Source organism: Pyrus communis, chromosome 4 (assembly GCF_963583255.1).
Source record: "Pyrus communis chromosome 4, drPyrComm1.1, whole genome shotgun sequence".
Lineage (NCBI taxonomy): Eukaryota > Viridiplantae > Streptophyta > Magnoliopsida > Rosales > Rosaceae > Pyrus > Pyrus communis.
Window position 1 is genome coordinate 10,714,790 of NC_084806.1, and position 27,084 is coordinate 10,741,873.

At 37.1% G+C, this 27,084-nt stretch overlaps 3 protein-coding genes, 1 long non-coding RNA gene and 1 other non-coding gene across 5 annotated transcripts; 3 read left to right on the forward strand and 2 right to left on the reverse strand.

Moving 5' to 3' along the window:
• Positions 1 to 321: 321 nt before the first annotated feature.
• LOC137731865 (uncharacterized) lies at positions 322 to 1,965 on the reverse strand. The gene is made up of 4 exons (XR_011068294.1): positions 1,549 to 1,965; positions 1,188 to 1,447; positions 995 to 1,061; positions 322 to 363 (listed from the first exon to the last, which is right to left on the reverse strand). It is a non-coding gene; the product is annotated as an uncharacterized lncRNA (long non-coding RNA).
• A 3,852-nt stretch (positions 1,966 to 5,817) lies between these two features.
• On the reverse strand, positions 5,818 to 8,538 carry LOC137732252 (proline-rich receptor-like protein kinase PERK1). The gene is made up of 7 exons (XM_068471556.1): positions 7,967 to 8,538; positions 7,534 to 7,748; positions 7,201 to 7,327; positions 7,028 to 7,099; positions 6,766 to 6,949; positions 6,551 to 6,683; positions 5,818 to 6,341 (listed from the first exon to the last, which is right to left on the reverse strand). Exons 1-7 carry the CDS (start codon positions 8,118 to 8,120, stop codon positions 6,096 to 6,098), a joined length of 1,131 nt encoding a protein of 376 aa, XP_068327657.1. The 5' UTR covers positions 8,121 to 8,538; the 3' UTR covers positions 5,818 to 6,095.
• Positions 8,539 to 14,502: 5,964 nt separating this feature from the next.
• Positions 14,503 to 19,186, forward strand: LOC137731553 (probable serine/threonine-protein phosphatase 2A regulatory subunit B'' subunit TON2). Its single transcript, XM_068470684.1, has 12 exons — positions 14,503 to 14,841; positions 15,554 to 15,645; positions 15,824 to 15,886; positions 15,981 to 16,079; positions 16,370 to 16,528; positions 16,656 to 16,727; positions 16,898 to 17,030; positions 17,178 to 17,242; positions 17,400 to 17,475; positions 17,803 to 17,904; positions 18,086 to 18,275; positions 18,716 to 19,186. Exons 1-12 carry the CDS (start codon positions 14,703 to 14,705, stop codon positions 18,954 to 18,956), a joined length of 1,431 nt encoding a protein of 476 aa, XP_068326785.1. The 5' UTR covers positions 14,503 to 14,702; the 3' UTR covers positions 18,957 to 19,186.
• Positions 18,479 to 18,602, forward strand: LOC137733079 (small nucleolar RNA snoR104). The gene has a single exon (XR_011068397.1). It is a non-coding gene; the product is annotated as a small nucleolar RNA snoR104 (small nucleolar RNA).
• Positions 19,187 to 19,772: 586 nt separating the features above from the next.
• On the forward strand, positions 19,773 to 27,030 carry LOC137730903 (anaphase-promoting complex subunit 7-like). Its single transcript, XM_068469901.1, has 18 exons — positions 19,773 to 19,978; positions 20,070 to 20,138; positions 20,243 to 20,293; positions 20,581 to 20,715; positions 20,813 to 20,875; positions 21,433 to 21,548; positions 22,176 to 22,260; positions 22,454 to 22,513; positions 22,911 to 22,956; positions 23,809 to 23,882; positions 24,517 to 24,567; positions 24,865 to 25,065; positions 25,156 to 25,200; positions 25,318 to 25,411; positions 25,562 to 25,707; positions 25,789 to 26,018; positions 26,308 to 26,368; positions 26,498 to 27,030. The coding sequence occupies exons 1-18, from the start codon at positions 19,910 to 19,912 to the stop codon at positions 26,585 to 26,587; spliced, it is 1,686 nt and encodes a 561-aa protein (XP_068326002.1). The 5' UTR covers positions 19,773 to 19,909; the 3' UTR covers positions 26,588 to 27,030.
• Positions 27,031 to 27,084: the final 54 nt, after the last annotated feature.

A 27,084-nucleotide genomic window follows, 5' to 3' on the forward strand; every position in this document is an offset into this window, starting at 1 on the left:
TTTTTTTTTTTTGTGTTAACTTTTCTTAAGTTAATTGACACACCCCGACAAGAGTCGAGGCATGCTGGCCGACACCCTAAAGTGACGTAACCAAAAAGGAAAGTGATGCATAAGAAAAATGTGGATAAATTTAAACCCAAGCTAACATTTATTTAATCTAAGGTAAAGAGTGCCCAGTAGTGGGAAGAACCCGTAAAACACAAATGTTCAAAGCATAGATGACAGTGCGACAAAAGTTGTGCAGTCAAAACTAGTTAAAGTACTTAATACACAACCAGGAAAATGCCCCTACATTTATCTATGGAAATGTCAGAATACGCTGGAGATTCCTCGTATGCCACAACGAGTTTAGCTATCTAAGTCCTGGATGGGCGAAAAATAGAAGGGTGAGTGGGCAAAAACAAAGGTTTATAAAATACATTTATTTCTGAACAAACTAACCCCTCGTCGTACAACATGTATAGTTTCCAAAAAATCATACAACATATAAGTATGAAATCAACTGTAAATCAACAATAAATCCAGAAATACGCTAATCATAATATCTCAATAGCAGTATAAGTAAAACCAGGTGCTCATCAATCTATGCTAACACACGAGTTCATGTAGAGGGAATCTGACATGAACATGACTGGGTGTAATCATAATATACGCTCGAGTACTACAATCACGTGAAGACTGGCGCTAGGCGCATCACATACGAGTATGAGTTGCCTATTGCAACCTGTACGTCAGGACTGTCACCTACAATGGATCCAAGGTGAGCGTGCGATGCGATGTGAACATACACGTGAAGCCTGGCTCTGACCCGAGCGAGTATAACACCGGCAAGTATAATGTGTATGAACATGCCATGACAATATGTAAATCTCAACAATATAATGGCATTTTTAAAATTAAATAAAACATGGCATGATAGGCGTAAAATTAATCAAAACACTTGTGGAAACTATAAAACTTTATATATTATATATATAAACAAATGCCCACTCACTGATATGTCGATGGATCATAGCCTCCTAGCCTTGTTTGTCCTCGTACCCCTTCGGGGTAAGTCTCACCTATATGTGAAATAACTTTACTAATTAATTAATTAGGACATACACTAAAAGGCTAGGAAAATCCCCCATAGTTTGCTTAAATGGAGGGTTTAAATATATGAAAACATTATACTCAACATCATGTACCTGTACACGTCAAGCACACGCTGCCCTGAGGCCGGACAAGCCCTCGCCCTCACGTGCAGGCCACGCGCCTGACAAACTGACAGAAACCTTAGGGAATATTCTGTCAGATTTGACTGAATATTCCATTAAGTTTAAACGACGTTACCTAACGGCGTCATAATTTTCCATTAACTTTAACGGAATATTCTCCTTCTTCTTTGGTTGTCCTCCGCCGTCCGCTGCCATCTGGTTCGCCGATTTCTAGAAAAATTCGCCAGATTCTAGAAAAAAATTTAAAACTTCATATCTTCTTCATTTCTCAACCATTTTTTATGTACTTTATATGGAAATGAAGCTTATGAAGAGTAGAACAAGTTTATACCTTTCAAAAGTCCAATAAGTGGATGGAAATGGACTAAAAAAGCCTCGAAACTCTAGGCCCTATTTTCATCGTCTCAAACACGTGTGTTCTCACGTTGGCTCCACTTCAAACCTAGGCTAGTGGCCATAGGGAGTGGTCTGGATGTCTCCAAACCTACCAAAACCGTGCAACTTGAATGGAAAGTAATCAGAAAAATCTACACCTGAGTCGGAGCTTTGAGTTGCTCTGAGTTAGACACTCAAAACTCAACCACTTTAAGATCGGCTCATACGAATGAACTCGTGAGGATGAGGGGAGCACGATGGTGGTGATTTAAAGGTCGATCTGTGAGGTTTGATGATGATTCTTTGTTGTTGCAGAGAGAAGGGAGACTCGGGTGAAGGAGAGAAGAAGAAAAAGAAGAAGAGAGAGAGAGAGAAGGAAATGTTCTGATTGGACAGAAAGAAGAGATTATCTGATTGGGTGAGGGAAAATAGGAGAAAAGTTGATTGGTTGGTGAGGGAGAATAGGGCATGGGACAGAATTTAAAAAGAAGAAGTGATAAGATTTCTACAATTTGAAATCACATGAAATCTAACGCGCCTTATCAAAAACAGTAGTCTAACACTAAATTATTAGTGCACACGTGTACAAATCTACCCATTGTTAACGCGCTTTAACTAAACGTAACTTCTTCATTACAAATCCAATTCGGGTCTAACTCGCGCTCACGCATTCGTAACAACAAGTACTAATTAATTACGATATCGAGAAAAATAATTTAAAAGCCGAATAACTACGTCAACGTCAGGTTCCACTTTTGCCAAAAATGGCATATACGTCATTTTACACCCTCGAGGAGAAAATTACATGGAAAATTAGGGACGGGTTGTCACATTGATTTTTGGACTTGTTATCTTAAATTTTTTTTATGAATTCTCTTATCTCAATCTCAGGCGTTGAAAGATACAAATTATCACTTCGCCCTCTGAAATAATTTGATTTTTACGTACAACATAACAATTTACCTAGTATCAATTGGTAAATTAGCATCATATAATTTTGATTTTTTTTTTTTTTAATTTCACCCACCAATGACCATGAACATTAAATCAATTTGAAATTTCTAATTCTTATGAAATTTAAAACCCTCATTAATTAGCCAAATTGCAAGAAAAATATGTAAGAAAAAAAGAAACAAAAAAAAAAGAATAAAAAGGAGAGTATAAGTTTATTTGGAAGTAGAGGGAGATTGATGAAATTTTGCTCATATGGGTTGTTACTTTTTTTGTGGGATTTATTGTTTTTTGGGGCTAGATGTAGCCTAATTTTATGTTACCAAAGAAAGGAAGTTGCTTGCCTAAGTAGTTGATTTAATCGCATTTTCCGGCTCATTGGGAATGCAATTTCTTGCCAAGGCTTGAAATGTAGCAGTCTTATGGAGGATAAAGCCCCTATTGGAGATACTCTTACAAACTCCTTGCAATTGTTATTTTAACAAATGCAATTGTATCTTAATACATTTAAAATGTTTAATCATATCTTCAATAATTAGTTTTAATATAGGAAAAATGCTAGAGAGACCATATTTTTGCACCACATTCATGTATCATCTAATGTACTATGACAAAGAAAAGAGTATTGCTACTCTTACCATATTTTTCATAACACGTTTGTGGTTGTACCACCTCCCTAATAGAGGTATGGCTCACCAACACATGTGGATCTCATCTCTGTTAGAGAAATGGTACAAATGTGGTATGGAAAATGGGATTGAGATCCACTCCAGATCTCTGTGTTCGAAGCCTGCAGACGAAAGATCCAGACCACTCAATTTCAATCCTACGGCCACCGTTCATCTATCCCACTGACCCACTTCGCTAAAACCCAAGAACTTGAACAGCCTGAATCTCTTTCTCTCTCTTGAACGGTCAGATCTCTCGGTTTGCAGGCTCGAAACACAGAGATCCGGAGTGAATCTCTTTCCTAAAAAAATGTGATAAGAATTGCTATTTTGTAAAGAAAATACTCTCTAACAACTAGATTTTACTCTTGTAAAATCAACTCTTCCCTTAATTTTAGAGTGCATTGTATCTTCCCACCTTTAAGTAACGGTGAGCATTATTATTATCTTATATTCGAATCTTATGGATAGCAGACTCGATATTAGATTAGATTGTCTATTTTGTAACTTAGCTGAACCCTCTCTTCCCTTAATATAAAAATATCGATATACTTAAAAAAAAAAAAAAAAAAAAAATTTTTTTTTAAGTCACTCATTGAATGACAGTTAATACGATGATACTCCTCACCACATCTTACTTTTTGCTCATTCACTTTCTCACCCCTACACCCTAATTCTCCTCCCTTCTTACTATAACTCCATAGTCCATAGTAATATCACACCCATGTGTGTAAAGTGGTGGTTGAAATGATAAAAAGGAAGGGAATTTTTGGTAGGGCAAACCCAAAATCTTGATGGATCCTTTTTGCCCTAATTATGGAGGGAGGCAGGGAACTTTGTGGGTCGTGGGAGCTAAGGAATCTGTGGTGCTGTGTTTGGCTTCATATGAGTTTGTCATACATTCACTCGGTGAACAGTCCCAAGTAGAGAGAATATGGACAAATTTGTGACTCATTGGACAATGAAGTCGTCGGTAAACGCATATAGGCACATTGTAGTTATGATGAGTGGTAGCGAGCTCATGAAAAACAATAGTACTTGGAAGTTGGAAGTGAATGCCTACCTAGTTGTTTACTCTTCTTTTATGTGCTCCACCGTTTTAGTGGGTTTATCTGAGTGAGATGTAGGGTTACGTTTATATCTTTTGTTTGCATCATGTCATTTCGTGTTTGTGTAAACATCAAAGAAATAGTTAATTTTAAGTTGATTCAGTAATGGGTGTTTAGATTCAAGCTCAAATAGTTACTGACATTGATAGTAAATGAGTTTTGTATTGAGAACGAAAAATATAAACCTTAATAAACGCTAGCATGTGGGTAGAAGATATGCAGTCAAGTCATCACCTTTTTGACTAGTTTACAATTTGTATTTAGAAGTATTTCGTTTTCGTGTTAGGTTAACAATCATTTCATATTGTAACTTATGTCAATTTTGGAGCCTTATTGTCTAGTCGTGTCAAAACCCTAGTGAAATGCGAATGATTCAAAAGGTTGTTGGACAATGTTTTGAAACGGGTACCTAACGGGGATCGCCAATGCTACATATTATGTAAGGTTTGGTAAAACTGTACAATTGGTGTCCTTAGAATAGTACGTGTTTTGTGATCTTCTTGAATTCAAGTTTTTTCAACAGAATCCCACCAGGACCAACTTGATGTTTGTAAGTTATGAGACAAGTACGGCTCTGAGTACCAAGTACAGCCGGTATGTATCAACTTTATATCGCTCGTATATTATTGGTGTCCGTAGTTTTAGGTCTAACTAACCAACCTTCAAATGAATCTAAATTGCGGAGAAGAGAAGTCAAACTTAAGTGTATAAGAGGAATTACATCCATTCTAAACAATGCGACTACGCACACTTCTATTTGTCTAGCTTAACTTTAAGCTAAAGAACTATACAAGTCCTAATGTTGAAACTCAAGTTTTTTTATGTGTTGTGAACAAAGTGGGGAGTCATTGTATCATACAACAATGTATAATACATGTGGGATCATGAAATTTCAAGGGCCGGATTAAGGTGGATCGGAATACGCTTACCTCAGAAGTCCGACCATGAACTCAATAGCCTCCATTGCGGAGTTGACTAAACGGATCAATGATGCCACCATCATCTTATTCCGAATTCAGTGGGCGAAGTTTGTCGACTTCGCTGAGATAGACCATGCTTGTTCTGCAAGATTTAGGAACCTAATCGAGCAACGAATCAGCAGGTTTCTTAAAATCTTGGAGTCCTTACAATCTAACGATTACGTGCGTTGTAGGTAATCACACTCATAAGAGGTACAACATCTACTTCCTAGATATTCTCTATGATTCTCCCAATTTAATAAGGATTCTACCGATTTAATAAGTTCTACTATCCTAAATGGTCCTCTCCTCGACTGGTATAAATACACCCTTATAGGGTTCGCCTCTAGTAATGCAATCTCTGCATACTTATTCTCTTGTCCACTGCTTGAGTATCAATATTGCTTACTAACTTAACCATCGGTCGAAGAGCCTTTGACTGGCACACCCCCGGTCTTTGGCTTGCTCACGGTTGTATGTTCTTTTACAGGTTAACGAGTTTGGGCATCTCCACCACTCACGGTGGTGCACAAATTTGGTTTAACAACAGTGTCTTTTTGGATCATGTTTACCGCTTAAATTTACTAAATTTCTTAAACGTATATTCGGCCGGGAAATTCAATAATGTTTGTAAGGGATTAAATAATGCATGTTTTATGACACAAACAACACTGGTACACTAGTACATGAGTCACCCTTAAGAATATAACATTGAGATTACTAATTAAACTTGTTTTTGTTGATGTGTGATTAAGCTTAAGCTTTGCCCGAGCTAACATACACCAGCAATTTGTGCAAATATCTTCACATATATATTCAAGTGAATAGTACACTCCCAAGAGTGATTGTATCGGTTCCCTCACCCATGACTGTAGTCATTGCCATTTCTTTCTCTTGAATTCTTTCTAGCTCCGCCACCACCATCTCCATCTTCGGCCGCCTTTTTGCCGGAAAACTCATGCATTTTAGTGTCAGCCTGATCAAGTCCCTCATTCCCTCTGCGGTGAAGCTTCCAGCTAGCCGGCGGTCCACTAGGTTATTCGAACTCAGCCGTGATTCCACCTTCACAAAGTTCAAAATGTGATTCAGAAGACAAACAGTAGCCTTTAACTAGTATATGTATAGAGACATTGCAAAATTATGTGACTACGTCTCTTATAGAGCGGAGATTCACTCACACAGGTGAAAGGGATGTGATCAACAATGTAGTCGATAAATAGGGTGCAAATAGTTTTATTTTATCGATGATTAGAGTGCTTGCTTGTTCATACCCATTGAAATAAGCTTTCATTTGATCCCAAGGAGCCAATTTGCACAGCCTCCTGTCCAGTTAGAAGCTCCAAAGCGAAAACCCCGAAGCTGTAGACATCACTCATTTCAGAGGTAACCCCGGATGCTCCAGCCCTATCACATGCATTGTTAGCTTCTGAATATGAATGAAAGCGCCAAAACGAAAACCGAGTTCATTCAGAAGGCATCGAATTACTCTGGATCTTCGAAAAAATTGACACTAGACGTGCGAGAAGGACCTGCTTCTTCTATCTTCTCTAGCAGTTTTGAGATTCCTGCATCTGCAACCCTAGCAATGAAGTTCTCATCAACCAACACATTGGCTGTTTTGAAGTTTTTATGTACTATGGGAGGCTTTAGGCCATGCAAGTGGGACAAACCTGCAAATTAGATACTTAAAAACTTCAAACATGGTTCTTAATTTCTTCGTTTCTTATGGAGTTCCCATTTGATCTTACCTCTCGCAGCGCCTAGAGCTATTGATAGCCTTTGCTTAAACTCAAGTTTAGTTGATGGCTCTGGTCTAGTATCTGCCACAAATTGAATAGCATCTGAAAAATGCTTATAAAACCAGTACTACGCACACTCATGCGCACACGTATGATCAGTGAAATTAGGTAAAAATAATTACCATATAGGTGACTAGAGATGCTGCCATTTGGTAAATACTCATAAACCAGCACTTGATATCCACTTTCCTGACAGTAACCTAGAATTGTAACTAAATGTCGATGATGAATCTCCGACAAATATGTCACCTGTTGCAACATAATAACCTGTCACTTCCTCATGAAATTCTATAAGATTAAGCTCATAAATAGTTTTTCGCTTATGAACCCCCGACACCACCTTCATTTTCTGCTTAGCAAACGATTCATTAAGCAACTATATGTATACGAGCTACATTATGTAATGCTCATAAACATAGAGCAATAGACTTCTTATTTTTTTCGTGATCGGTTACCTCTATGACAAAATCGTGTCTAGGAGCACCAGGCCGCCTTTTGATAGCCACAACAGTCCCATCACGCAGCAATCCTTTATAAACCAGGCCAAAGCTTCCATATCCCAGCAGACTGCTTTCATCAAAATGCTTGGTTGCCTGGTCTAACTCCTCCAATGTGAAGACCCTCGGCCCCTGCCGTGCCCCCGAGCTGGGCCCACCCCTGTTCCATTCCACTGACAATGTGGGGGAGCAAGGTATCAGAGTTGTTAACAACACTATAGCCATCAATTGACCAATGTAGCATAATTTTCTTTCGAAGAATGCAATATTCAGAACTACTCTAATCAATGGGAAGGGGGATTCAAATTTGGGTGCAAAGAGGCCGACACGCTGCCTGGCTAACTAACATACATTCACAGTTCATGTAAAAATAGAAGACGAGGAGTTTTACCTATTGCAGATGGATCTGAGGAGCCTGTTTCAGAGGTCCTGTTCGAAAAACTCTTGCAATGAGCCCTGCAAAACCACACAAATGCGATGATGATTGCGAGCAAGGCAAGTGCCCCAGCAGCACCTCCAACAAGAGCAGCAGATGGCTTTGGCATTTCAGCAAGTTGGAATCAAGCAACCAGCCATAGATGTGGCAGTACAATAACTTATAGGACTTGCAGATTATACTTTTACAGCCTTTGGCACCAGAAAAATGGAAATTTGAATATATATTGCTGTTGGTGGGGTTTTACTGCAGACAAAGAGCTGAGAAATGCTAACTGGCTGATCTCAAGAATCTACTTAGAAAACAAGAACTTTGGGAAGAATCAGTGCTGCTAAAATCTAAACAGATCAGAAAGACAACTCATTTGCTTCTTCTTTTCTTTTTTTTTTTTTTTTTTTTTTTTTACGTTGTGCCCCCACTTTGTTTCAGCATCTCATCACAATGACGTTGGAGAAAACCCCATCACTGAAGAACATCTTGGTCCTTTCAAAACCCCCCTCCCATCCCCCACCCCAACTTTTCTCTATTTAAGTTGGGGCGGTGTTTTTCACGCTCTCGTTTTCTTCTTCTACATTTCTCCTTTTGTTTTATACGACGGTGAGAGAATGAAAGTGCGGAAATCACTTTGCTTAAATGTGATGAGGTAAATGGGTGATTTATGAGACCAAGTAGGAAAAAAAAAACATAAAGCAGAAATTATCATTACCCTTTTCTCGTACTGATGTTACACTTGATGTTGGCTTATATTTGGCATTGCTGATTACAACAGAACAAAACTTCTTGGGTGCTCCAAATTACCGCGTACTCCGGATTTTTTAACTAGTAAATTTTAATTTAAAAAAAAAAAACAAAGATCTAATGGTTAAAATACGCGGAGTATTCAAGAAAGTTTCTACTTCAGTCACTGTAAATTTCAAATGTAATGGAAAGTTAGAAAAATGATGCATGGCAAAGACTTTTGTCAAGTAAAAGAGGCGACAACCTATGAACACTTTATGCAGATATCAGTGAATGTAAAGAGAAATGACTGAGCTCAAAATCCAACAAAAAACAGGAAGTAAAAAAAAAAAAAAAAAAAAAAATGAAAAATCTTTATGGGGATAGTTGCTGGTTGTTACCAACTGTAAAATACTTTTGATTTTTACTATGAAAATGTGGACATGTGTGAGAGTGGCTTTAAATTGTTGGACAGTGGAAGACAAAACAATTAATTGAAAGGGATCAAATTCAAGAATTTTGTAACATGCTCCTGAGTATCCTATACATTGAAATATTAACCGTCAAATATTAGGTATCGCATTGCTAACCAAGAATCTAACCACCAAAAATCTCAACGTATAAGTATCTGGAGCATACTGGAATTTTCTCAAATTCAAAAGAAAGAAAATAAAGTAGTTATATTGATCAATCATTCACTTCCCTGAATTCACTCCCATGATCTTCCTTTTTGCCTCTTTTTCTGTCATCTGATCTGGAAAGAGAGGGAGGGCAGTTCCTGTATTTGTATAAAGAGGAAGTCCTCTCTCTTCCTCCAGATGGGGTCATTTGACAGCTGATCCAACTACACATTATATATCTCACTGCAAGTTCTGCAGCAGGAAAAACAAAATATGATATCAAGTTTCCACAGTATGCATGTCCTTGGTTTTTTATTGCTACACAAAAACATATATATATATATGTATATATAATGAATATATATACATATATATCCCATAATTTCTGCTTTGGAAAAATGGGGTAGTCTTAAAATTTCTTACCCTTGCCAGCTTTTGTGAATATTTATATTTCGAGCAATTTGGTTGAGCTGTACGAATTGTTGGTGGGGAAGGCTACTGAGCTGTAAGTCTCTTTCCATTTTATTAATTCAGTTTGTTTGTTTTTCTGAAACTTTTGTTTGTGTTGTTGGTTTGGCTGGAAGGGAGGGGAGGGATTGGAAAGAGGGTTGTCATGTTGTGCAGCCTACAGGAGGTCCATATCACAGTCTGGATTTTCTCAAATTTGGCTTCTTGTTTGGATCTGGTGTCTGAGACTCTAATCACTGAAAAATCTTCAAGTTCATTTCGGGGTATTCTATACTTGAAGTTTTCAATTGTTTGATCTTAAGTTAAGGATATAATAATTAAGATTTAACGGTTAAAAGCTCCGAAATATAGAATACTCCAAAGCACCATAGAAATTTTAACATTGTTTTCCTTAGTAACTTCATGTGCTTTAACTCCTATATTTCTAGGTAATTCGTGGTGAGTTTAGAAATTTTCTCTTCCATGGCAAGATGTCGCAAGCTATTTTGGCTTGTCTTTTTAAACATTTTGTCAAATATCTTGCTCTCGTAACCTTCATGCTTAAGAAAAACATCAAATGAACATTGGATAATAATTTCGTGTGTAGCAATTGTAGGGTGGGAGGATTGCATACCCTAAACCCTAAGTGGATCCGTCATAGTAATAGGTATCTACAAACTTCAAAAATAAGGTAATCACATTGTTACACATGGGTTTACGAACTTATTGTGTATTTTTCTCTCATCACGTGACTTGTACACCAAAGTTTTACTCCTTGGCCTGTTGCTTAAACTGCTGCTAGGTATTGGGCCAAGGGTAGTCAAAGTGGTACCATAAAAGCCAGATCATATATGCCATGTATGCTTGGGAGGACTGAAATCAAGAAAATGTGTGTGTGGGCAGGGTGGGGCGGGGGGACCATCCATTTTGGTAGGGAGGAATAACCTTGCAGTCCTGCACTTGATTCATGACCAGTGAAAACTGACTGCTGATGGAGGACCGTGAGCAAAGAATCTATTGCACATTTTGAGCCTTTTTTCTTCTTTTTTTTCTTTCCCTTTCTCATAAATCAATATATATGCATCATATCTTGAAAAGCATCTGACATGTTATGTTACTGGACGAAAAATTAAAAGCGATCTCTGTATGAACTTATTATCCTGTAACATTATGCAAAGATTTCAGTACTGATTTGTAAAATTACAATAAATTATTTAATAATAAAATATATAAGATACTACTTTGTATCAAAAGAGAAGAACTTGCATGGAATAATGGAAATAAAAAGATTATGATAGAATCTGAATATGTACTTCTAGTAGTTGATTTTACATGCAAAAGTAATACTAAATTGTCATGCCCTTAGTTCTCAAAAAAAAAAAAAAAAAATCTCGTGCCCTTATGTATTAAAGTTGGTTTTGTGAAATTTGTCATGTTTATCGTGAAATTTTTTTTGTTGCTGATGATTTGGCTCGTTTGGATTTGTCATGTAGTTTGAGTCCAGTCTTTTTTGAGCAAGCTACTCCTTCTTGTCGGCGGTTGTTAATTGCAGGTATAGTTGAGTCTCGTGATATTCTTATGTAATATTTCTTTTTCTTTCAAACTTATGCCCTGTTATCAACCAAAACAAAGTAGAACTTGTTTAGGGGCATTCAAAGTCCAACATGTCATGCCTAGCAAAGCTCTCCTAACAATATGGGATCTCTGTTCTCATATCTTTTAGTTTGATCCGATTCACGTTAGTTTCGCTCAGTGTGAAAACTGCTCTGCACATCTTTAAAGTTGACACGATGCAACTTTGACAAACCCCTCTTGGTACGTTTAAGATCCAATTGTTACGTGACTCGATTAGACCTTGCTTTTTCCCATGTGAAACTACAACACAGCAAACAACAAACAACAATTCTTCGGCCCCGCAAAGGTTTGTGAGTCCGCAATCACAATGTCAATGTGAACCAGCCACGGTCTTGATGTGGAGTTTTTGGAGAAAGAAATGTCGTTTCAATTTTATCTCTAATTGGACGAGAAATACATAATTTTATCTTATTATTTTCAGCATGTTTCACAAGTCATGTATAAGAGTTTGAATCTGGCCCAAAAATAGGATAGGGGTCAAGATGCAGTCGGGTGCCGACGGCTGACTCAAGTGTCCTCCGAACTGTGCAAAATGGCTGCTTAAAGATTATGAATATACCCTGAAGCTGGTGTGCAAGTAATCAATTTTTTCTTAAACACACATGAATAATCATGAGTAATCATTTCATGATGAATTCAAAACTTACCACACGAGTAATCATTTCATGATTAATTCATATATTATTGGGATGAGTTAGATTTTACTGCACTCATTATGTTACTTATTGCACTCATTATGTCGTTTTATCAACACTGGGTGAAGCCCACATACTATATTTGTGTAAATATAAAAGATTTAAAAATAAGAAAAATATGAAAGAGAAAGAAATTGGAGAGAAATGTGAGAGAGAGGGGAAAGTAGAAGGGGACAATTTTACTTTTAGGGAAATTTTATTTAAATCCATCAAACATTTTTTTACATCCAATTTAAATTTTAAATATTAATTGTCTATTTTACCTTATTGCATAATTACTATTAAGTACAAAATATATTAATAATAAAAATCAAATTTATCAACATACCTGTTAGATCCTACATCGCCCAGGGGAGTGGATCACCTGTGCCTTAAATGTACTTGCCCACCTCCATATAGCACGAGGCCTTTTGGGAGCTCACTGGTTTCTGGTTTCGTATGAACTCTGAAGTTAAGGGAGGAAGGGGCCATAGCATCCTAGGATGGGTGACCCACTGGGAAGATTTCGTGTGAGTTCTCAGAAACAAAACCGTGAGGGCGTGGTCAGGGCCTAAAGTGGACAATATTGTGCTACGGTGGAGTCAAGACCGGGATGTGACAATTTGGTATCAGAGTCAATCTTTGGTCGGAAGTGTGCTGACGAGGATGTTGGGCCCCTAAGGGGGTGAATTGTTAGATCCCACATCGTCCAAGGGAGTGGATCCTCTATGCCTTAAATGTACATGCCTACCTCCATATATCACGAGACCTTTTGGGAGCTCACTGATTTCGGGTTTCGTAGGAACTCTGAAATTAAGCGAGAAAAGGCCAGAGCATCCCACGATGGGGGACCCATTGGGAAGTTTTCGTGTAAGTTCCCAGAAACAAAACTGTGTGGGCGTGGTCGGGGCTCAAAGCGACTAATATCGTGTTACGATGAAGTCGAGCCTGAGATGTGGTGGGGGCCCGGGTTGGGATGTGACATGACCCACATACTACTGAACCCTAGCATCACTCTTTGTTTATCATACGTTCATTTCGACTAAAACCTTAATAGCTCTGATAGAGAATAACAAACTTTTCTATCGATTGATGGTGATTTTGAAGTTTTTAATCCTCCAACTAATGTATGACTCGATTTATGAATATTTTGTTTGTTTGTTTCTTCTTTGGATTAAATTTCATACTTTTTATATTATATTGTATTTGTTTCTCTATGTCATCTGTATGTGCTCCAAAACACTAGTGCAATGACTTTTGATTAGTACTGCAAGGACATAAAACTTGATTCTTGGTGCAAATAAAGATTGTTCAACCTTAACCACAAACTAGCGAGTGGCATGTCTTGCACATTTTTTATTCGAAATAGCTCCAATTTGTTTATTTGTTTATTAACATAGCATCAAAACACCTAGCCCTATGTTACTTCAAAGTTTCTTAAAAAGTACATGAAAATGCTCGATTTAAAAAGGATTGAACTAGAGCTTGCATAACATTCTCTTGGCAAATTCAAGTTTATGAAATGATCTCTTGGATCCCAAGTCTATGGATGGGTTGTGGTAGCAGAAAGAAAAAAAAGGGGCCATGGAAATGCTAGTCCTATATTACAGATGCAATTATAGGGGGCAAAGGACACATCTTTGAAGAAAAAAAACATTCAATTAGAGATACTATTTTATAAAGATAATTTTATATTTTTAATTGGGTTTGAGAGAGTAGTTTAGATAATAAATTTAGGTTTAAAGAGATATTAATTCTTTAATAAAAAACAATATGGGTGGAGAGAGTAAGATGAGTGTAGAAAGAAGTTAGATAAGTTCAAATAAAATTTCCCTTAATTTTATTTTTATTTTGAAATTAGAGATTTTTTTATGATGGGTGGGAGAAAATAAAAAATAATTTTTGTACAAAATTACTTTAATATTTATAATTTTTTATTTGTTTTTTTTTTAATTATGCATGCAATGGTATAATAATATTTTCATTAATTTTTTATTAATAAAAAGTGTTCTATTAATTTATTTTAAAAGTACTTTTAAAATGACTAAAAAAATTTTTAGAGAACTTTTTGAGTTCCAAAAAGTACTTTACAAGAAGTACTTGAAGTGTTTTTTTTTGCAAGAAACATCAGTTATATGTTTTTTTCAGAAAACACTTTAAGTGTTTTTTTTAAGAATTTACTTGTGTTTTTACTAAAAATTGATTGTAAAAATATTTTAACCAAAGGTGCTTTTAATTATTTTAAAAATATATCTAAACGAACTCTAAATTATTAATCAGTCGATAACGTGCTTGAATTAATCCGTCTCTGCATTTATAATCATACATAATTTCAATATGAATTTGTTCTAATTTCTAAATAATAAATATTGATAATACATGATTTGGACAAAGCTTTTGCCAAAAAGTGACCCCTCTAATCAAATTAATTCATAAAAAAATTAAGAAACCCAAGGGCTCTTGCTCGATATCGCCACTTCCCCGGGTAGATCGGAGCTCAAAGCTCAAAGCTAAGATTTTTATATATGCCCGTGGCAGCTAGGGCTTTGTTCAGCGACTCTAACCGTGCGAGGGCTCCGGGTTGGTCCGAGTTCAGCAATGTACAGTGGGTCCAGCGACGGCGAAGGCCATGAGGCCGCGCAGAGGAAGATCCCTCCCGCCTCCTCCATGCTCTGGGTCCGCAATCTCCGCCGCTTCATCGGATCTGGCGCCGGACTCGGATCCGAAGCCCTCATGGGTATTTTCCCTCGCACTTCTCTCTCATTTCCATGCTAATCCTTCCAAGTGTCGAATTTTAAATTTTGGAATTAGGGTTTAGATTAGAACCATGTGTTACACATTTGGGATTTTGGGTGCAGTCAGTAATTCTATGTTTTCCCTCTTTATTTTAGGAATCATCAACTGTTATTAAGCTGTTTTCGTAGTGATTAGAACTTCCTTAAGAACTAATGAATCAAGTGATAGCGAGATAAGCTCATCGAAACAGAAAAAAGATGAAGGAAAAGCTCTCTTAAAGTTTCAATTTTTTTGAAGTTTGAGGGCTTGTGTCAATCTATCACAGTTGTTCGAATGGTTGTATTTAGGTATGCATTATGCATTCAACTGAGCCCATGATTCATGGGTGCCAGCGAATTTCGAAGAGTTCGGCTTGGTTTTCTCTCTTTGGTCTGTAATATGTGAGGCACCTGGTCATTGACTACTTGAGCCCCTTCCCCAAGTTTTTAGTAGATAATGGGTCGGTGTAATTTGCTTTTATGAGCACATCTGTGAGTGTGCACGCTCGAGATAGAAACCAAGTTTTTAGTTTCTACCTTGCCAGTTGCTATTTAAATTGCTGAAACATGGACTGATGAAACTGAGGTGGATTTAGTTCATACATATCTGTCTCCATGCCGATATTCTCTGCCTGAGATTTAATCAAGTGTTTTATATTATTTTATTCTGTGTAGAGCTTGAAACAAAAAGAATCTTGCTTGATATTTTCAAGGAGAAGCAACAAAAAAGTGCTGAAGCTGGCACAATCCCAAGTTTCTACAAGAAGGCATGTAGTAGGGTTTTTGTTGTATTTCAATGATTCTGTTCGTCTTTGGGAATCTGAGGAGGAAGGCATTAATTTGTGATGGAAAATTCATAATCTTTAATACATTTTTGTTTTGACCCTTCTGGTGTGCTCTTTCCTTGGTCCGTTTTGACTTTGCGCTGTCTTTCCATTTTTTCAGAAACCTGAAGAAGGATCTATTAGTCAGAGGGTCCAGAGGCTGGCAAAATATCGTTTTTTAAGGGTAATCATCTGGATTTTCATTCCTGATGATTACTGTTTTATTAAGTTACCTAAGCATCTGACTTTATTGGTGGCATTTACCTTTGTTTTTGCAGAAGCAATCAGATCTTTTGCTAAATGCAGATGATCTAGATGCTATGTGGGTTTGCTTAAGGGAAAATTGTGTGATTGATGATGCAACTGGTGCAGAAAAGGTCTGTGGTAACTGAGACATTTTAATCTGCTTTACACCTTTGCCATATGTTATAAATATCTCTTATGGGTTTCACACTAACATTTTGATGTTGTATCTCTCTTATGGGTTTCACACTAACATTTTGATGTTGTATCAAAATCTTTGAAGAATAGTATTACGGCATCTCATCTACTTCCGTTACATTATTATCTGCACTTCAATTTATGGCTTTGAATAATTATAAATTTTTTATTGCGCAGTTAGGTATCTGACTAATGCTAATAAGTTCCCTGATTTATCATCGTGTAGATGAACTATGAAGACTTTTGCCACATTGCCTCTGTATGTACGGAGCAGATAGGGCCTAAATGTCGTCGCTTTTTCAGCCCTTCAAATTTCATGAAATTTGAGAAAGATGAACAAGGAAGAATTGCCATTCTGCCCTTTTACCTTTATGTGATGAGAACGGTGGGTATAATTGATAATTAATTCCACCAAGCTTTTTCTTGCATCCTTTTGAAGAATTGAAATTATGCATTATATGACTACTGAATTGCAAAAGTCTGGAATGCTACTTACGAATTGTTGCCTCCAGGTTTCACTTACTCAAGCTAGAATTGACATGAGTGAACTTGACGAGGATTCTGATGGTTTTCTTCAGCCTCATGTATGAACTTGTTGCAAATTTTCAGCATCTAAGTGTTACATAACTTATATTTGAATCTTGAGACTCGTACTTTAGCTACCTCATTTTTCTGTATGATATTTGATAGATCAATGATGCACTATCTTTTTCCATCTTTTCTTATAATTGTAATGATTTTGTTCTTTCTTCAGGAAATGGAGGCCTATATACGAGGCCTTATACCTAATCTAGCACAATTACGGGACATGCCTTCAGGCTTTGTTAATATGTATTGCCGCATAGCTGCACAGAAGTTCTTCTTTTTTTGTGACCCTCATAGACGAGGTATGCCAAAGTTGCAAAATATAAAATGGAAGCTTCTCCACTCATTGCCAATTGGTTTTGGGTTGGATGCTTTAACTTTAGAAAAAACTAGATTTAAAATTCTTTATTTAATTGTTGAAAAAAATTAAATTAAATTTTTTCACACAGGAAAAGCCTGCATAAAGAAGGTGTTATTGAGTAATTGTCTCCAGGAACTAATGGAACTGCACCAGGTAGGCTGTGAAAGAATTTGTGAAAAACTTGCTATGTTATAAATTGCATCATCTTTATTAGGTATATATTCTGCAAAGTAATTAATTATGTCAATAAAACATCCAGTAAATTCCGATCTTCTGCTAACTATATGTCCTGAATTTTATTCCATATTAGGAAACTGAGGAAGAAGTCACTGACAATGAGCAAGCTGAAAACTGGTTCTCTTTGACATCCGCCCAGCGCATATGCGGTGGGTACTTTTCACATCTTAACTTTCATTCCATGTCTCCGGGTTCCATTGTCATTCCTTTTTTGCTATGGGTTGTCTTCTACATGTGGCATATTTGTGCTGCTGTTAAACTGTATTATGAGTTAAACCGTATTATGAGGATTCCATTCTAGAGTGAGGTGATTATCTGCAGTCTTGGCTTTGGCTTGATTGCCATTACCTTGTCTTGATTTCGCTTCACATTCTTGAGTCTAGAAGACAATTAAGTCCTAGGATCAGTATGTAATCTGTATCTCAATCTCAAGATAAATGCAATGATTATATTTGAAAGCTTTAACTCTACTGTAGACATGTTCATTGCTCTTGATAAAGATTCGAGTGGATCATTGAGCAAGCAGGAACTTCGAGAATATGCAGATGGGACATTGACTGAAATTATCATTGAAAGAGGTATGCCTAGAAAATTTGAATCCATTGTTTGTACTGTGTACATTCATTTACTTAAAAATGCTAAGAAATCTGTATGGAATTCTATTTCTGAGGATGCCCCATCTGATATGTTATCATACAGTTTGTATTTTCCTTTTTAGACTCGTTTATTCATGCTTTGCATTTGATATGCCCTCAACAGTGTTTGATGAGCACGTTCGGCGTGGAAAAAGTGGCGGAAGTTCTAGGGAAATGGACTTCGATAGTTTTCTGGATTTTGTCCTGGCCTTAGAGAACAAAGACACTCCAGAGGGGTTAACATATTTATTTCGATGTCTTGATCTTCAGGGAAGGGGTTACCTTACAACAGCTGATATACACTCTCTTTTCAGGTAAATATCCTTCTGTTTATGACTTGTTTGTGGGAGACTTATCAGAAACCCAAAAGAAAACGAAAACTTTACTTGGTGGTAGAACTTCTGTTGTCAAAATTTGTTCTGTTCTTTGCTTGGCTGCTCGTGCAAAACGCGAGTATTGCTTTTTCGCAATGTTCTGTAACACCAAGCAGAGCCAAATATGGAATGGAAGTAAAGAAGAGGAGCATCCGAAAGCTGGGATGTTACCTGATACAAACTTCCTACAGAAAAACCTCTCTGGTATTTTCCTGCTGGCAGTACTTGAGCAATATATCTGCAAGTCTCAGATTATCAGAGTCATGAACATCACTAATGAACTCAACAAACTATAAGATTTCATTGTCCTTTGCTTCAGCACTGATTCCTTACTATGTTGTGTCAGTCAAAATATCTTATTTTGTGGTTTTATGAAACAGGGATGTACATCAGAAATGGATTGAGGGCGGAAACTACGAATTGTGTATTGAGGATGTAAGGGACGAAATCTGGGACATGGTTAAACCAGCTGATCCACTGCGGATTACCTTGGCTGATTTACTAGCTTGCAAACAAGGCGGCACTGTTGCCAGCATGCTCATTGATGTGCGCGGTTTCTGGGCGCATGACAATAGAGAAAATCTGCTCCAAGAAGAAGAGGAACCAGAAGAAGAATCGTAAATACACTCCGAGGACTCAAAAGTTTGCCCCCGGGCTTTACTAACAAATTTAGAGGTTTTTTCGTTCTTTTGTTTTGTTTGTTTGTTTTTTTTTTTTTTTTTTTTCCTTCTTTTTTTTTCGAGTTTTATGTTAACGAAATGATTGCTTTGAATTGTGTAAGTCAATGTGGGATGTAAAATAACAAGTATAGCAAATTGTTGATTGGAATGCTCTGACTAAATGTGAGATCATAGATGCAAGTACAATATAAATTTTGTTTGACTTTAAAGCCTGAGGGTACATTCGGTATTTCGTTGCTTGCCATGGTGCAAGTAATAAAAATGTCATGTTACCAAGTGTCGAGAGCTGACCTAATTGCCAAAAAAAGAGCAAGATTTTTGTGTGTGTGTGTGTGTGTTTTTTTTTTTTCTTTTAAAGGAGGACAACTGGTAGCAAGTGTTATCTGTCATTTTTGGACCTGAAGAGGCTATGAGGAATTTTATCTTACCCATGGTCGTAGTCAAGCAAACTCATCAGTTCGGAACATTGAACTTGGAACTTTCCATATTTTTTTGTTTAATAGGGAGCCGCAATCCGCGATCCTACTACTGAGCCATTTGTTGTGATTCAAGAATTTGACTGTTGGGTTCTCGAAAAGTATTTTGAATTTTGAAGAAACAAGATATCATTAAAAATATTTCTCAATCAAGATAATCACTAAATGGACAAGAGTAACACTCATGGAACGAATGCAACCTAGCGTAGTATTTAATGTAAAAAATAAAGGCTAAATTTGGGGTTATACTATTGGCAAGTCACTTACAGAAGAGTGTTCACATGTATGTAACATTTTGGCACGGTGCTTGTAGAGAGCGGGTTTCAGCCTTCGTTCACAGAGACCGACGCCAATTGGTCCATAAATCTCAGCATCGGAAGCAAAATCTTTCAAATTTCACTCACTTTCACTCCCAGAAATGGAGGTCCCCAAGGATCAAATCGCCACTCTCATGGAGCACGGTCTCTACAACTCAGCTCAGATGCTCGTAATCTCTCTTCTCCCTCCTCCAATTTCAAATTTTGTTTGCAGTTTCATAACATTCCGCCGACTGAAATGATGTTTATATGTGGGATTAGGGTTGTTTTCTTGTTTCGTCACCGGCCGCCAATGCCGAAATCAATCCGCACCTTAAAGCTGAAAGCTTGGTCAGAATCTTCAACTCCATGAGTTCACTTACTCTCTCTCTCTCTCTCTCTCTCTCTCTCTCTTTTAATTTCTTGTTAATTAAATTGTTAATTATTGCTTGCAGGTGCTTCTTGGCGATTCGTTGTATCGCGAAAGAGAGTTTCGCAGAGCAATTGTAAGAAAAATCACACATTTTCCAGTAATTTCGTATTGTAATGTACAAAGTAGTGATCTTGCACAAATGTAGTGGACTTAACACTCTTAGTGGTTGCAACAAAATTGGAAGGAATGTGTAATTTTTTACCGAGTGAGCTTACCCTTAGGTGAAAATGCCCATTCGATACTTTCTTGTGTTAAAAATCGTATCTACCTACTTCAGATTTCTTTACTGTACGATTATTATGCTGTCATTTTATTGATTTTCGCATGCTTCTTTATATTTGTTTTCTTTTTCGTTGACAGCATATGTACAAGCAAGCATTGCAGCTTTGCAAGATGATTTCCAAGACAAATGCACCAGCTACTAGAAGCTCATTGTCATCAACTAGGTCGTCTTCTCCAAATTTGTTTAACATTTCAGGAATTAATGAGAATGAGGTAGGCCCCTTTCACTTTTCAAGTACTTATTTCTGTTTCAGCTTATACCAAAGCATAATAGTGGTTCTTTTTTGTTTGGTGCTATTCTACATGATAGGTGAAGTTCAAAATCGCATCCAGTTACTTTGCGCTCGGTGAGAATGGAACAGCCCTTTCTGAGGTACAGACATACATGCTCTAATGTTTATGGGCTGGGAAAATTTTCATATTATCTGCGTTAATATTAGGGTAATGCTGGGGAGACCAAAATTTTAAACCAAATTTGCAAACCAAATGATGTGTCACCAATAGCAAATAAGCACGTTAATCAACGCTTAAGTAATAATCCAATCATTAACAACCACATCATTTGGTTTAAAAAATTTGGTCTCCCTAGCATTATGCTGAATATTAACGTCTGATTATAAAGATCCTGATAAGTCTGTGTTAATTTTGTTGGTTTTACTTGCTTCCTTATCTTTCTTTTTTTTATCTTTTTTTCTATCTATTTCTCCTGTAGCCCTATATATATTGTTAAGTTGTGAGCATAGTTTCACTTCGGCTGGGTACGTTGGGAATATGTACTATATAGGCACAGGGCACCCTTTCTTTGCAAGCTGGTTTTGCAAGAAGAAAATCTACCCATGGGTTTCTCATCAATATGAATATGCACTTATATTTCTTGTGTCACTTTTGGAATATTCTTACTGGGGTCTAATGCACCTTTAAACTTTACAGATGGACAACATTCCAAGCAAATCCAGAAACTTGCCAATGAATCTGTTGATGGGAAAGCTTTATCGGTTTTCTAGACAGAATCGTTCTGCCATTTCTTGTTTCAAAGAATGTCTAAGGTTTGTCAATCAAATTGTGATTCTCATGTTTCAGTTTGTATTTTTATGTATGCAGATATGTTGAGTCTTATACTTCTTTGGTTAATAAAATTTTGTGATCATTATGCTGCACTAATACTCTGAATCTCAAGAATTAGGAGTTCTTTGTTTCTCTGGAGTCAGCAATATCATGTTCTGGTGGACATTCATTTTTAAAGACTTGGATACTGTAGTTGAAGTAATTAAAGGGTGGGAAGGTTGGGGTCAAAGGTCAAAGGCTGTGATCAATTGCAAGATTATAGGTGTTTTTCTTTGCAGACCCTTTAGATCCCTCGTTCTATGCTTTCCTTTGCTGGTAGCTCCTGTATTATTAAAGAAGGTTGCACCATATATTACTTTAGAAAAAGTCGATGACCAAGACATTCCTATGGATATAAAAGCCTTTGGATTTCCTTCTTCTGCTCCCCTTCAGTTTAATTGGGCCATATTGCATCCATCTCCACTTGTCTTTATTCTCGTGGAGATTATTCTCTGTGAATTCCTTTCCTGTTGCAATGTTTTTAAATGTGTTAATCCTTTCTGGTCTGCTAGCAATCTTTACTTAATCTTGTTATATTCAGGCTGCTTCATTTTTTGCGCTTTTGACAGGCATTGCCCTTATGTCATGGAGGCTATTGTTGCTTTAGCAGAATTAGGAGTTCCTGCCAAAGACATTATTTCCTTGATTCCTCAGGTTTGTCCTGTAAAGTTTTTTCATAGTGAAGCTCTCTGTGTCTTATGCTGTTTGTAGAAAAACAAAGTTAGAGGGGCCATATGAGACATGGCTCATGTGGCTATTGTTATCTGATTACCTATGGAGTGAAGCTTTATAATTAGATGTCCATCCCAATCTTTCTTCAATTTAGTTTCTTGACTCTCAATTTCAGACTCCAAACAGAAGCGGAAGGGCTCCGTTTGATCATTTTGACTCAAGTCGTTGGCTGCATGTAAGTAACAGTGGGGAAAGCAGAGGTCGTTTATCATTAGCTATCATTTGGTCTATATTTATATATTTATGCTCTATGTGTATATGGCTTCGTATCCACATTGAACCGTGGCACTCATTGTGACAAATATTGTAAGGTTGTTTGGACAGACTTATATGTCAAGAAGAGAGTAGTTACTTTAGCACCTAGTGATGAAGATTTTTGTTAGTCAGCCTATGTAGTTGATTTGTCATGCAATAGAAAGAATACACGTGCATTTTGCAATTTAGCTTGCACGATTTTGTTCTTTCACAACTGAGCAATTCTAGGGATAGGATCTACATAATGGAAAGAGGATTGAAGGGAAGAAAGCCCAATTATTCCAACAAAGTTGTTACATTTGTTTTTCTCTGTGCAGCGCTACGTTGAGGCTCAGTGTTGCGTTGCTTTAAATGATTATAGAGGTAATGGGAATATTTTCTTCTGTACTCTTTGGTCTCATTTGATAGAGAGGATTGGCTTGGATAGGACTATTCACTATATTAAAGGGATTTTATAAGAAGAAATGAATGACAAATTCCTTATTTTGTCCAGGTTGAAGGTTACTCATGAAGAATTGTTGTCCCTTTTAATCCTACCATTTTTGTAGGGATTAGTGGGAATATTTTTTCTTCATGAGTAGCCTTCAACTTGGACAAAATAAGGAATATGTCATCCATTTCTTCCTTTAAAATGTGTTCAGTATAGTGAATAGTCCTACCCAAGCCAATCGTCTCTATCAACGAGGCCTTTGGGTTTTTGTCTTTATGTGTGTTTGTGGAAACTTGAGAACATATTTAAAAAGTATTCTGTCATGATAAGGCTTGCTTCATCGTCAACACTGCATGCATTAGAGGTCTTTTCTATATACTGATTTAGTACGTGGCCTATATGTGGTCACACTTCGTTTTGTAAAATTTCTACAACTAATAGATGGTCATCATATTGTTCTGTCAACAACTCAGTGATTGTATAAAATTTCTGTGCAAAAGCCCAGTTTCTTTCAGGCAAGGAAGTAAAGGGGAACTTTGCATGGATAAAGATGGGGATTATTACAGTTAAAATCTTGGTGGTCTATAGATTTGCTGTATTACTTCTAGAATCTATTGGATGATGCCCTCTAAGGAAGTAGAAAGTTGTTAGAAATAGATATTTGTGGGTGTTCTCATTGATTTTATTTCATAACTATTCTCGATCCTAGATGTAGTTTCATTATGCTATTAGTTTGAAAATTCTGCTTGCATTGACAGTCTATGTATTTAACTTTGGCATTGCAGGTGGTCTGGAACTCTTTACGGATCTTGTACAACGTTTTCCTAATAATTTACACCTGTTACTTGAAGTTGCAAAGGTTAGAACTAATTGTTTGCGAGGTTATTGCGCTTTTTTTGCTATGATAATAATGGTATAATGTTGTCTACCGATTTTGCTTGATAATAAGCAAATATATGCGTGCACTGATTGCTGAATGAAACTATGCTTATGACGGGAGGAGTAGGTTTCTGACCACTAAATCTCATCTATATGTACCACGAGTATGTAGGTTGCTTGTTTGCTTCTTTTAAGTTTCTCATTCCTACTAGATCTTTGCAGTTGCTCTCTATTAGGTATAATTTGACAAAGAATGAATGGCACTAATACCAACCACCAAAATGCTCACCTCACTACTCAAAGATAAAAGATGATTACAGTTTCATCCTTCCATAAAATTATCTATGAAAATCTTGCTGCTAATTTTTGGCGTGTTACGGGCATAAGTTACTTACAGAATTGTAATTAACCAAGTATTTGTTTTTATTTTTCCCAAATAGAGTCTTTTGGCCTTATTAAGAAATACCACAAATTTACACTGAATGAATGCAAAGAGCGCTTTCATTCTGATTACTTGGGTTAAATTTCTAGTAACAGACTTAAATGTTGTCCTATGATGTTTCTAACAAGGTTTTGATTTCTGCTTTTGTACATGTAAAAACTTGCATGGGAAGGTTGAAGCTATTATTGGGAAAAACGATGAGGCTATATTGAATTTTGAAAAGGTAATTTCTGGTCATGATGGTGATGCATGTGTTCACCTCTCTCCCTCTCTCACACACACACACACACACACACAGAGACCCGCACATGCCCATGAGCATGCTTGTGCACATGCCTTTAAATGAATGCATGTCATGCAAATATGAATTCACATGTTGATGCTTCTACTCTCTCTCTCTCTCTCACACACACACACACACAGACGCACATGCCCATGAGCATGCTTGCGCATATGCCCTTAAATGATTGCATGTCATGTGCAATATGAACTCACATCTTGATGCTTCTATTCTTTGCAGGCTCGATCAATTGATCCATATGTTGTAACATATATGGATGAGTACGCAATGCTTCTAAAGACAAAGTCTGATTTTTCTAAGCTCAATAAATTAGTGCATGATTTGCTGATTGCTGATTCTACAAGGCCAGAAGTATTTGTGGCCTTATCTGTTCTTTGGGAAAGGAAAGATGAGAGAGGATCTTTATCCTATGTTGAGAAGGTCTGTTCGTCAAAATTGAGTAAGTTTGCTGTTTGTTAATTAATTAATTATTTATTTTATATCTCATAGGTTCCTTATTTTTTGCATCAGAGTATACGAATCGATGAGAGGCACATACCAGGTTATATAATGAAGGTACCGATGTGATCTTTGTATTTAATAAGCTGCCGCATCTATGCTAAAAAATATCACCTTATCTTTCTTCTTACCCTGTTCTCAATGAGGAAAATATGAAGTGTTCCACGCTTTCAGGGTAACCTGTTGTTATCAATGAAGCGAGCAGAAGCAGCTGTAGTTTCCTTCAGGGCAGCTCAAGAGTTGAGACCTGATATTCGTTCATATCAAGGTGGGACATGTAAAGGAAAATACTCATGTGCATGACATGCATCTTATGTCCGCATTGACTTATTCATGTTCGATTCAACCATTTTGCAAAAAAGAGAAATATGAAGTAATTGCAGAAGCTTAATGATTGGGAGCTCAATTATGATTTCAGGATTGGTTCATTCATATTTAGCTCTCTCTAAAATCAAAGAGGCTTTATATGCTTCCAGGGAGGCTATGAAGGCTATGCCTCAATCTGCGAAGGCTCTAAAATTAGTAGGGGATGTACATGCGAGTAACCCTGGTGGTAGGGAGAAGGTAAAGGCGTAACAGATTATTTCAGCATGATTTCAGAAGTCAAGTTGACATACTTATGAATTCAACCTAATCTTGAAACAGGCAAAAAAGTTCTATGAGTCAGCCCTTAGGCTGGAACCTGGTTACCTTGGAGCTGCATTAGCTCTAGCTGAGCTCCATGTTAATGAAGGCCGCAATGGGGATGCTGTGTCACTGCTAGAGCGATATCTGAAGGACTGGGCAGATGACTCGCTGCATGTAAAACTTGCTCAAGTATTTGCTGCAACAAATATGCTCCAAGAGTCATTGTCGCATTATCAAGCTGCGTTGAGGTTAAGTGTTATTTTTGGATATCAAGAATCACTTTCTCACTGTTAGGACTTAAAAACGCGCATTCTCATTGATTATTTGCTTGGGTGTGTTTGTGTATGGTGTGGAAATTTTAGGGATCCCATTAATAGCAATTTAAGGTAGTCGTCCTAAAATAATTAAGGTCATTTAAGAAATTAAATTCCAACCATTGATGGCATGGGATTATAACACACTTTTGATCTGTTGTGCAATGCTCTATGATCATATGACTATAAGGTGCGTAATTTTTTCTTCTGACATGGATTGCAGGATAAACCAACAGAATGAAGCTGCGAAAAAAGGTTTGGAGCGCTTAGAGAAACAGATGAAGGTCTGTCGTCCTGTTTATACAGCTTAAATGAGTGTTGGGTGTTTGGTTTACATTGTTTAGTATAATGATTTGCTTAACAATGATGAGGCAATTCAGGAAGATGTAGTCTAAAAGTTGTCCTTTCTGTAGGGGGTGGATCCAGATGCACCTGAAGAAGATGATGAAGAAAATGAGGTTGATGATGCTGATGGAGACCAAGAAGAGACCGAGCTTCTTTAAATTATGCTAACCATGAGTATTTGTAAAGCTTCCGTGACGAGACTCTAGTTGCAAAGAATGCCATCGTTGGAAGTAGAGTGGGGGATTTTCCGTGTCACAACAGGCCACCAACGGAGTGTTTGTATTGATATGGAAGGCGTAAGGTCTCGCAGAATAGATTGGGAGCAGGAGAGAATATTTACCAGTTGCTGCGTAGTTAAATCTTTGCGACCAAGGCAATCCTCCTAATGGTGGTAACCCTGTAATCTCCAATTCTTCGTTGTGTCACGTAGTGTATTTCATTGGGATCTTTCTCATGTTTCAATACAAGTTGTATGAAGTGTTCGTAATCTCGCCCCATTGCAATAACTGGATTTAGATGTTCTTTCGAACCTTTGTGCATACAGCCGCCCTAGTTCAGTGTCGTCTGTATGGACAAATTTACCTGTAACGGCTTTCTTATCGTTGTTCCGGTGTTATTTTTCGTCTTTGCATAATTGTGTCATCTGTCAAGTTGA

Coding starts and splice junctions, on each gene's coding strand:
- LOC137732252 (XM_068471556.1), bottom strand. CDS start 8,120: ATGCCAAAGCCATCTGCTGCTCTTGTTGGAGGTGCTGCTGGGGCACTT. Junction 6,950..7,027: donor AGCTCTAGGCGCTGCGAGAG/GTAAGATCAAAT, acceptor TCTAATTTGCAG/GTTTGTCCCACTTGCATGGC. Junction 6,684..6,765: donor AATTTTTTCGAAGATCCAGA/GTAATTCGATGC, acceptor TGCATGTGATAG/GGCTGGAGCATCCGGGGTTA.
- LOC137731553 (XM_068470684.1), top strand. CDS start 14,703: ATGTACAGTGGGTCCAGCGACGGCGAAGGCCATGAGGCCGCGCAGAGG. Junction 15,887..15,980: donor CAAAATATCGTTTTTTAAGG/GTAATCATCTGG, acceptor TTGTTTTTGCAG/AAGCAATCAGATCTTTTGCT. Junction 18,276..18,715: donor GATATACACTCTCTTTTCAG/GTAAATATCCTT, acceptor TTTATGAAACAG/GGATGTACATCAGAAATGGA.
- LOC137730903 (XM_068469901.1), top strand. CDS start 19,910: ATGGAGGTCCCCAAGGATCAAATCGCCACTCTCATGGAGCACGGTCTC. Junction 25,708..25,788: donor ACCCTGGTGGTAGGGAGAAG/GTAAAGGCGTAA, acceptor ATCTTGAAACAG/GCAAAAAAGTTCTATGAGTC. Junction 26,019..26,307: donor CATTATCAAGCTGCGTTGAG/GTTAAGTGTTAT, acceptor CATGGATTGCAG/GATAAACCAACAGAATGAAG.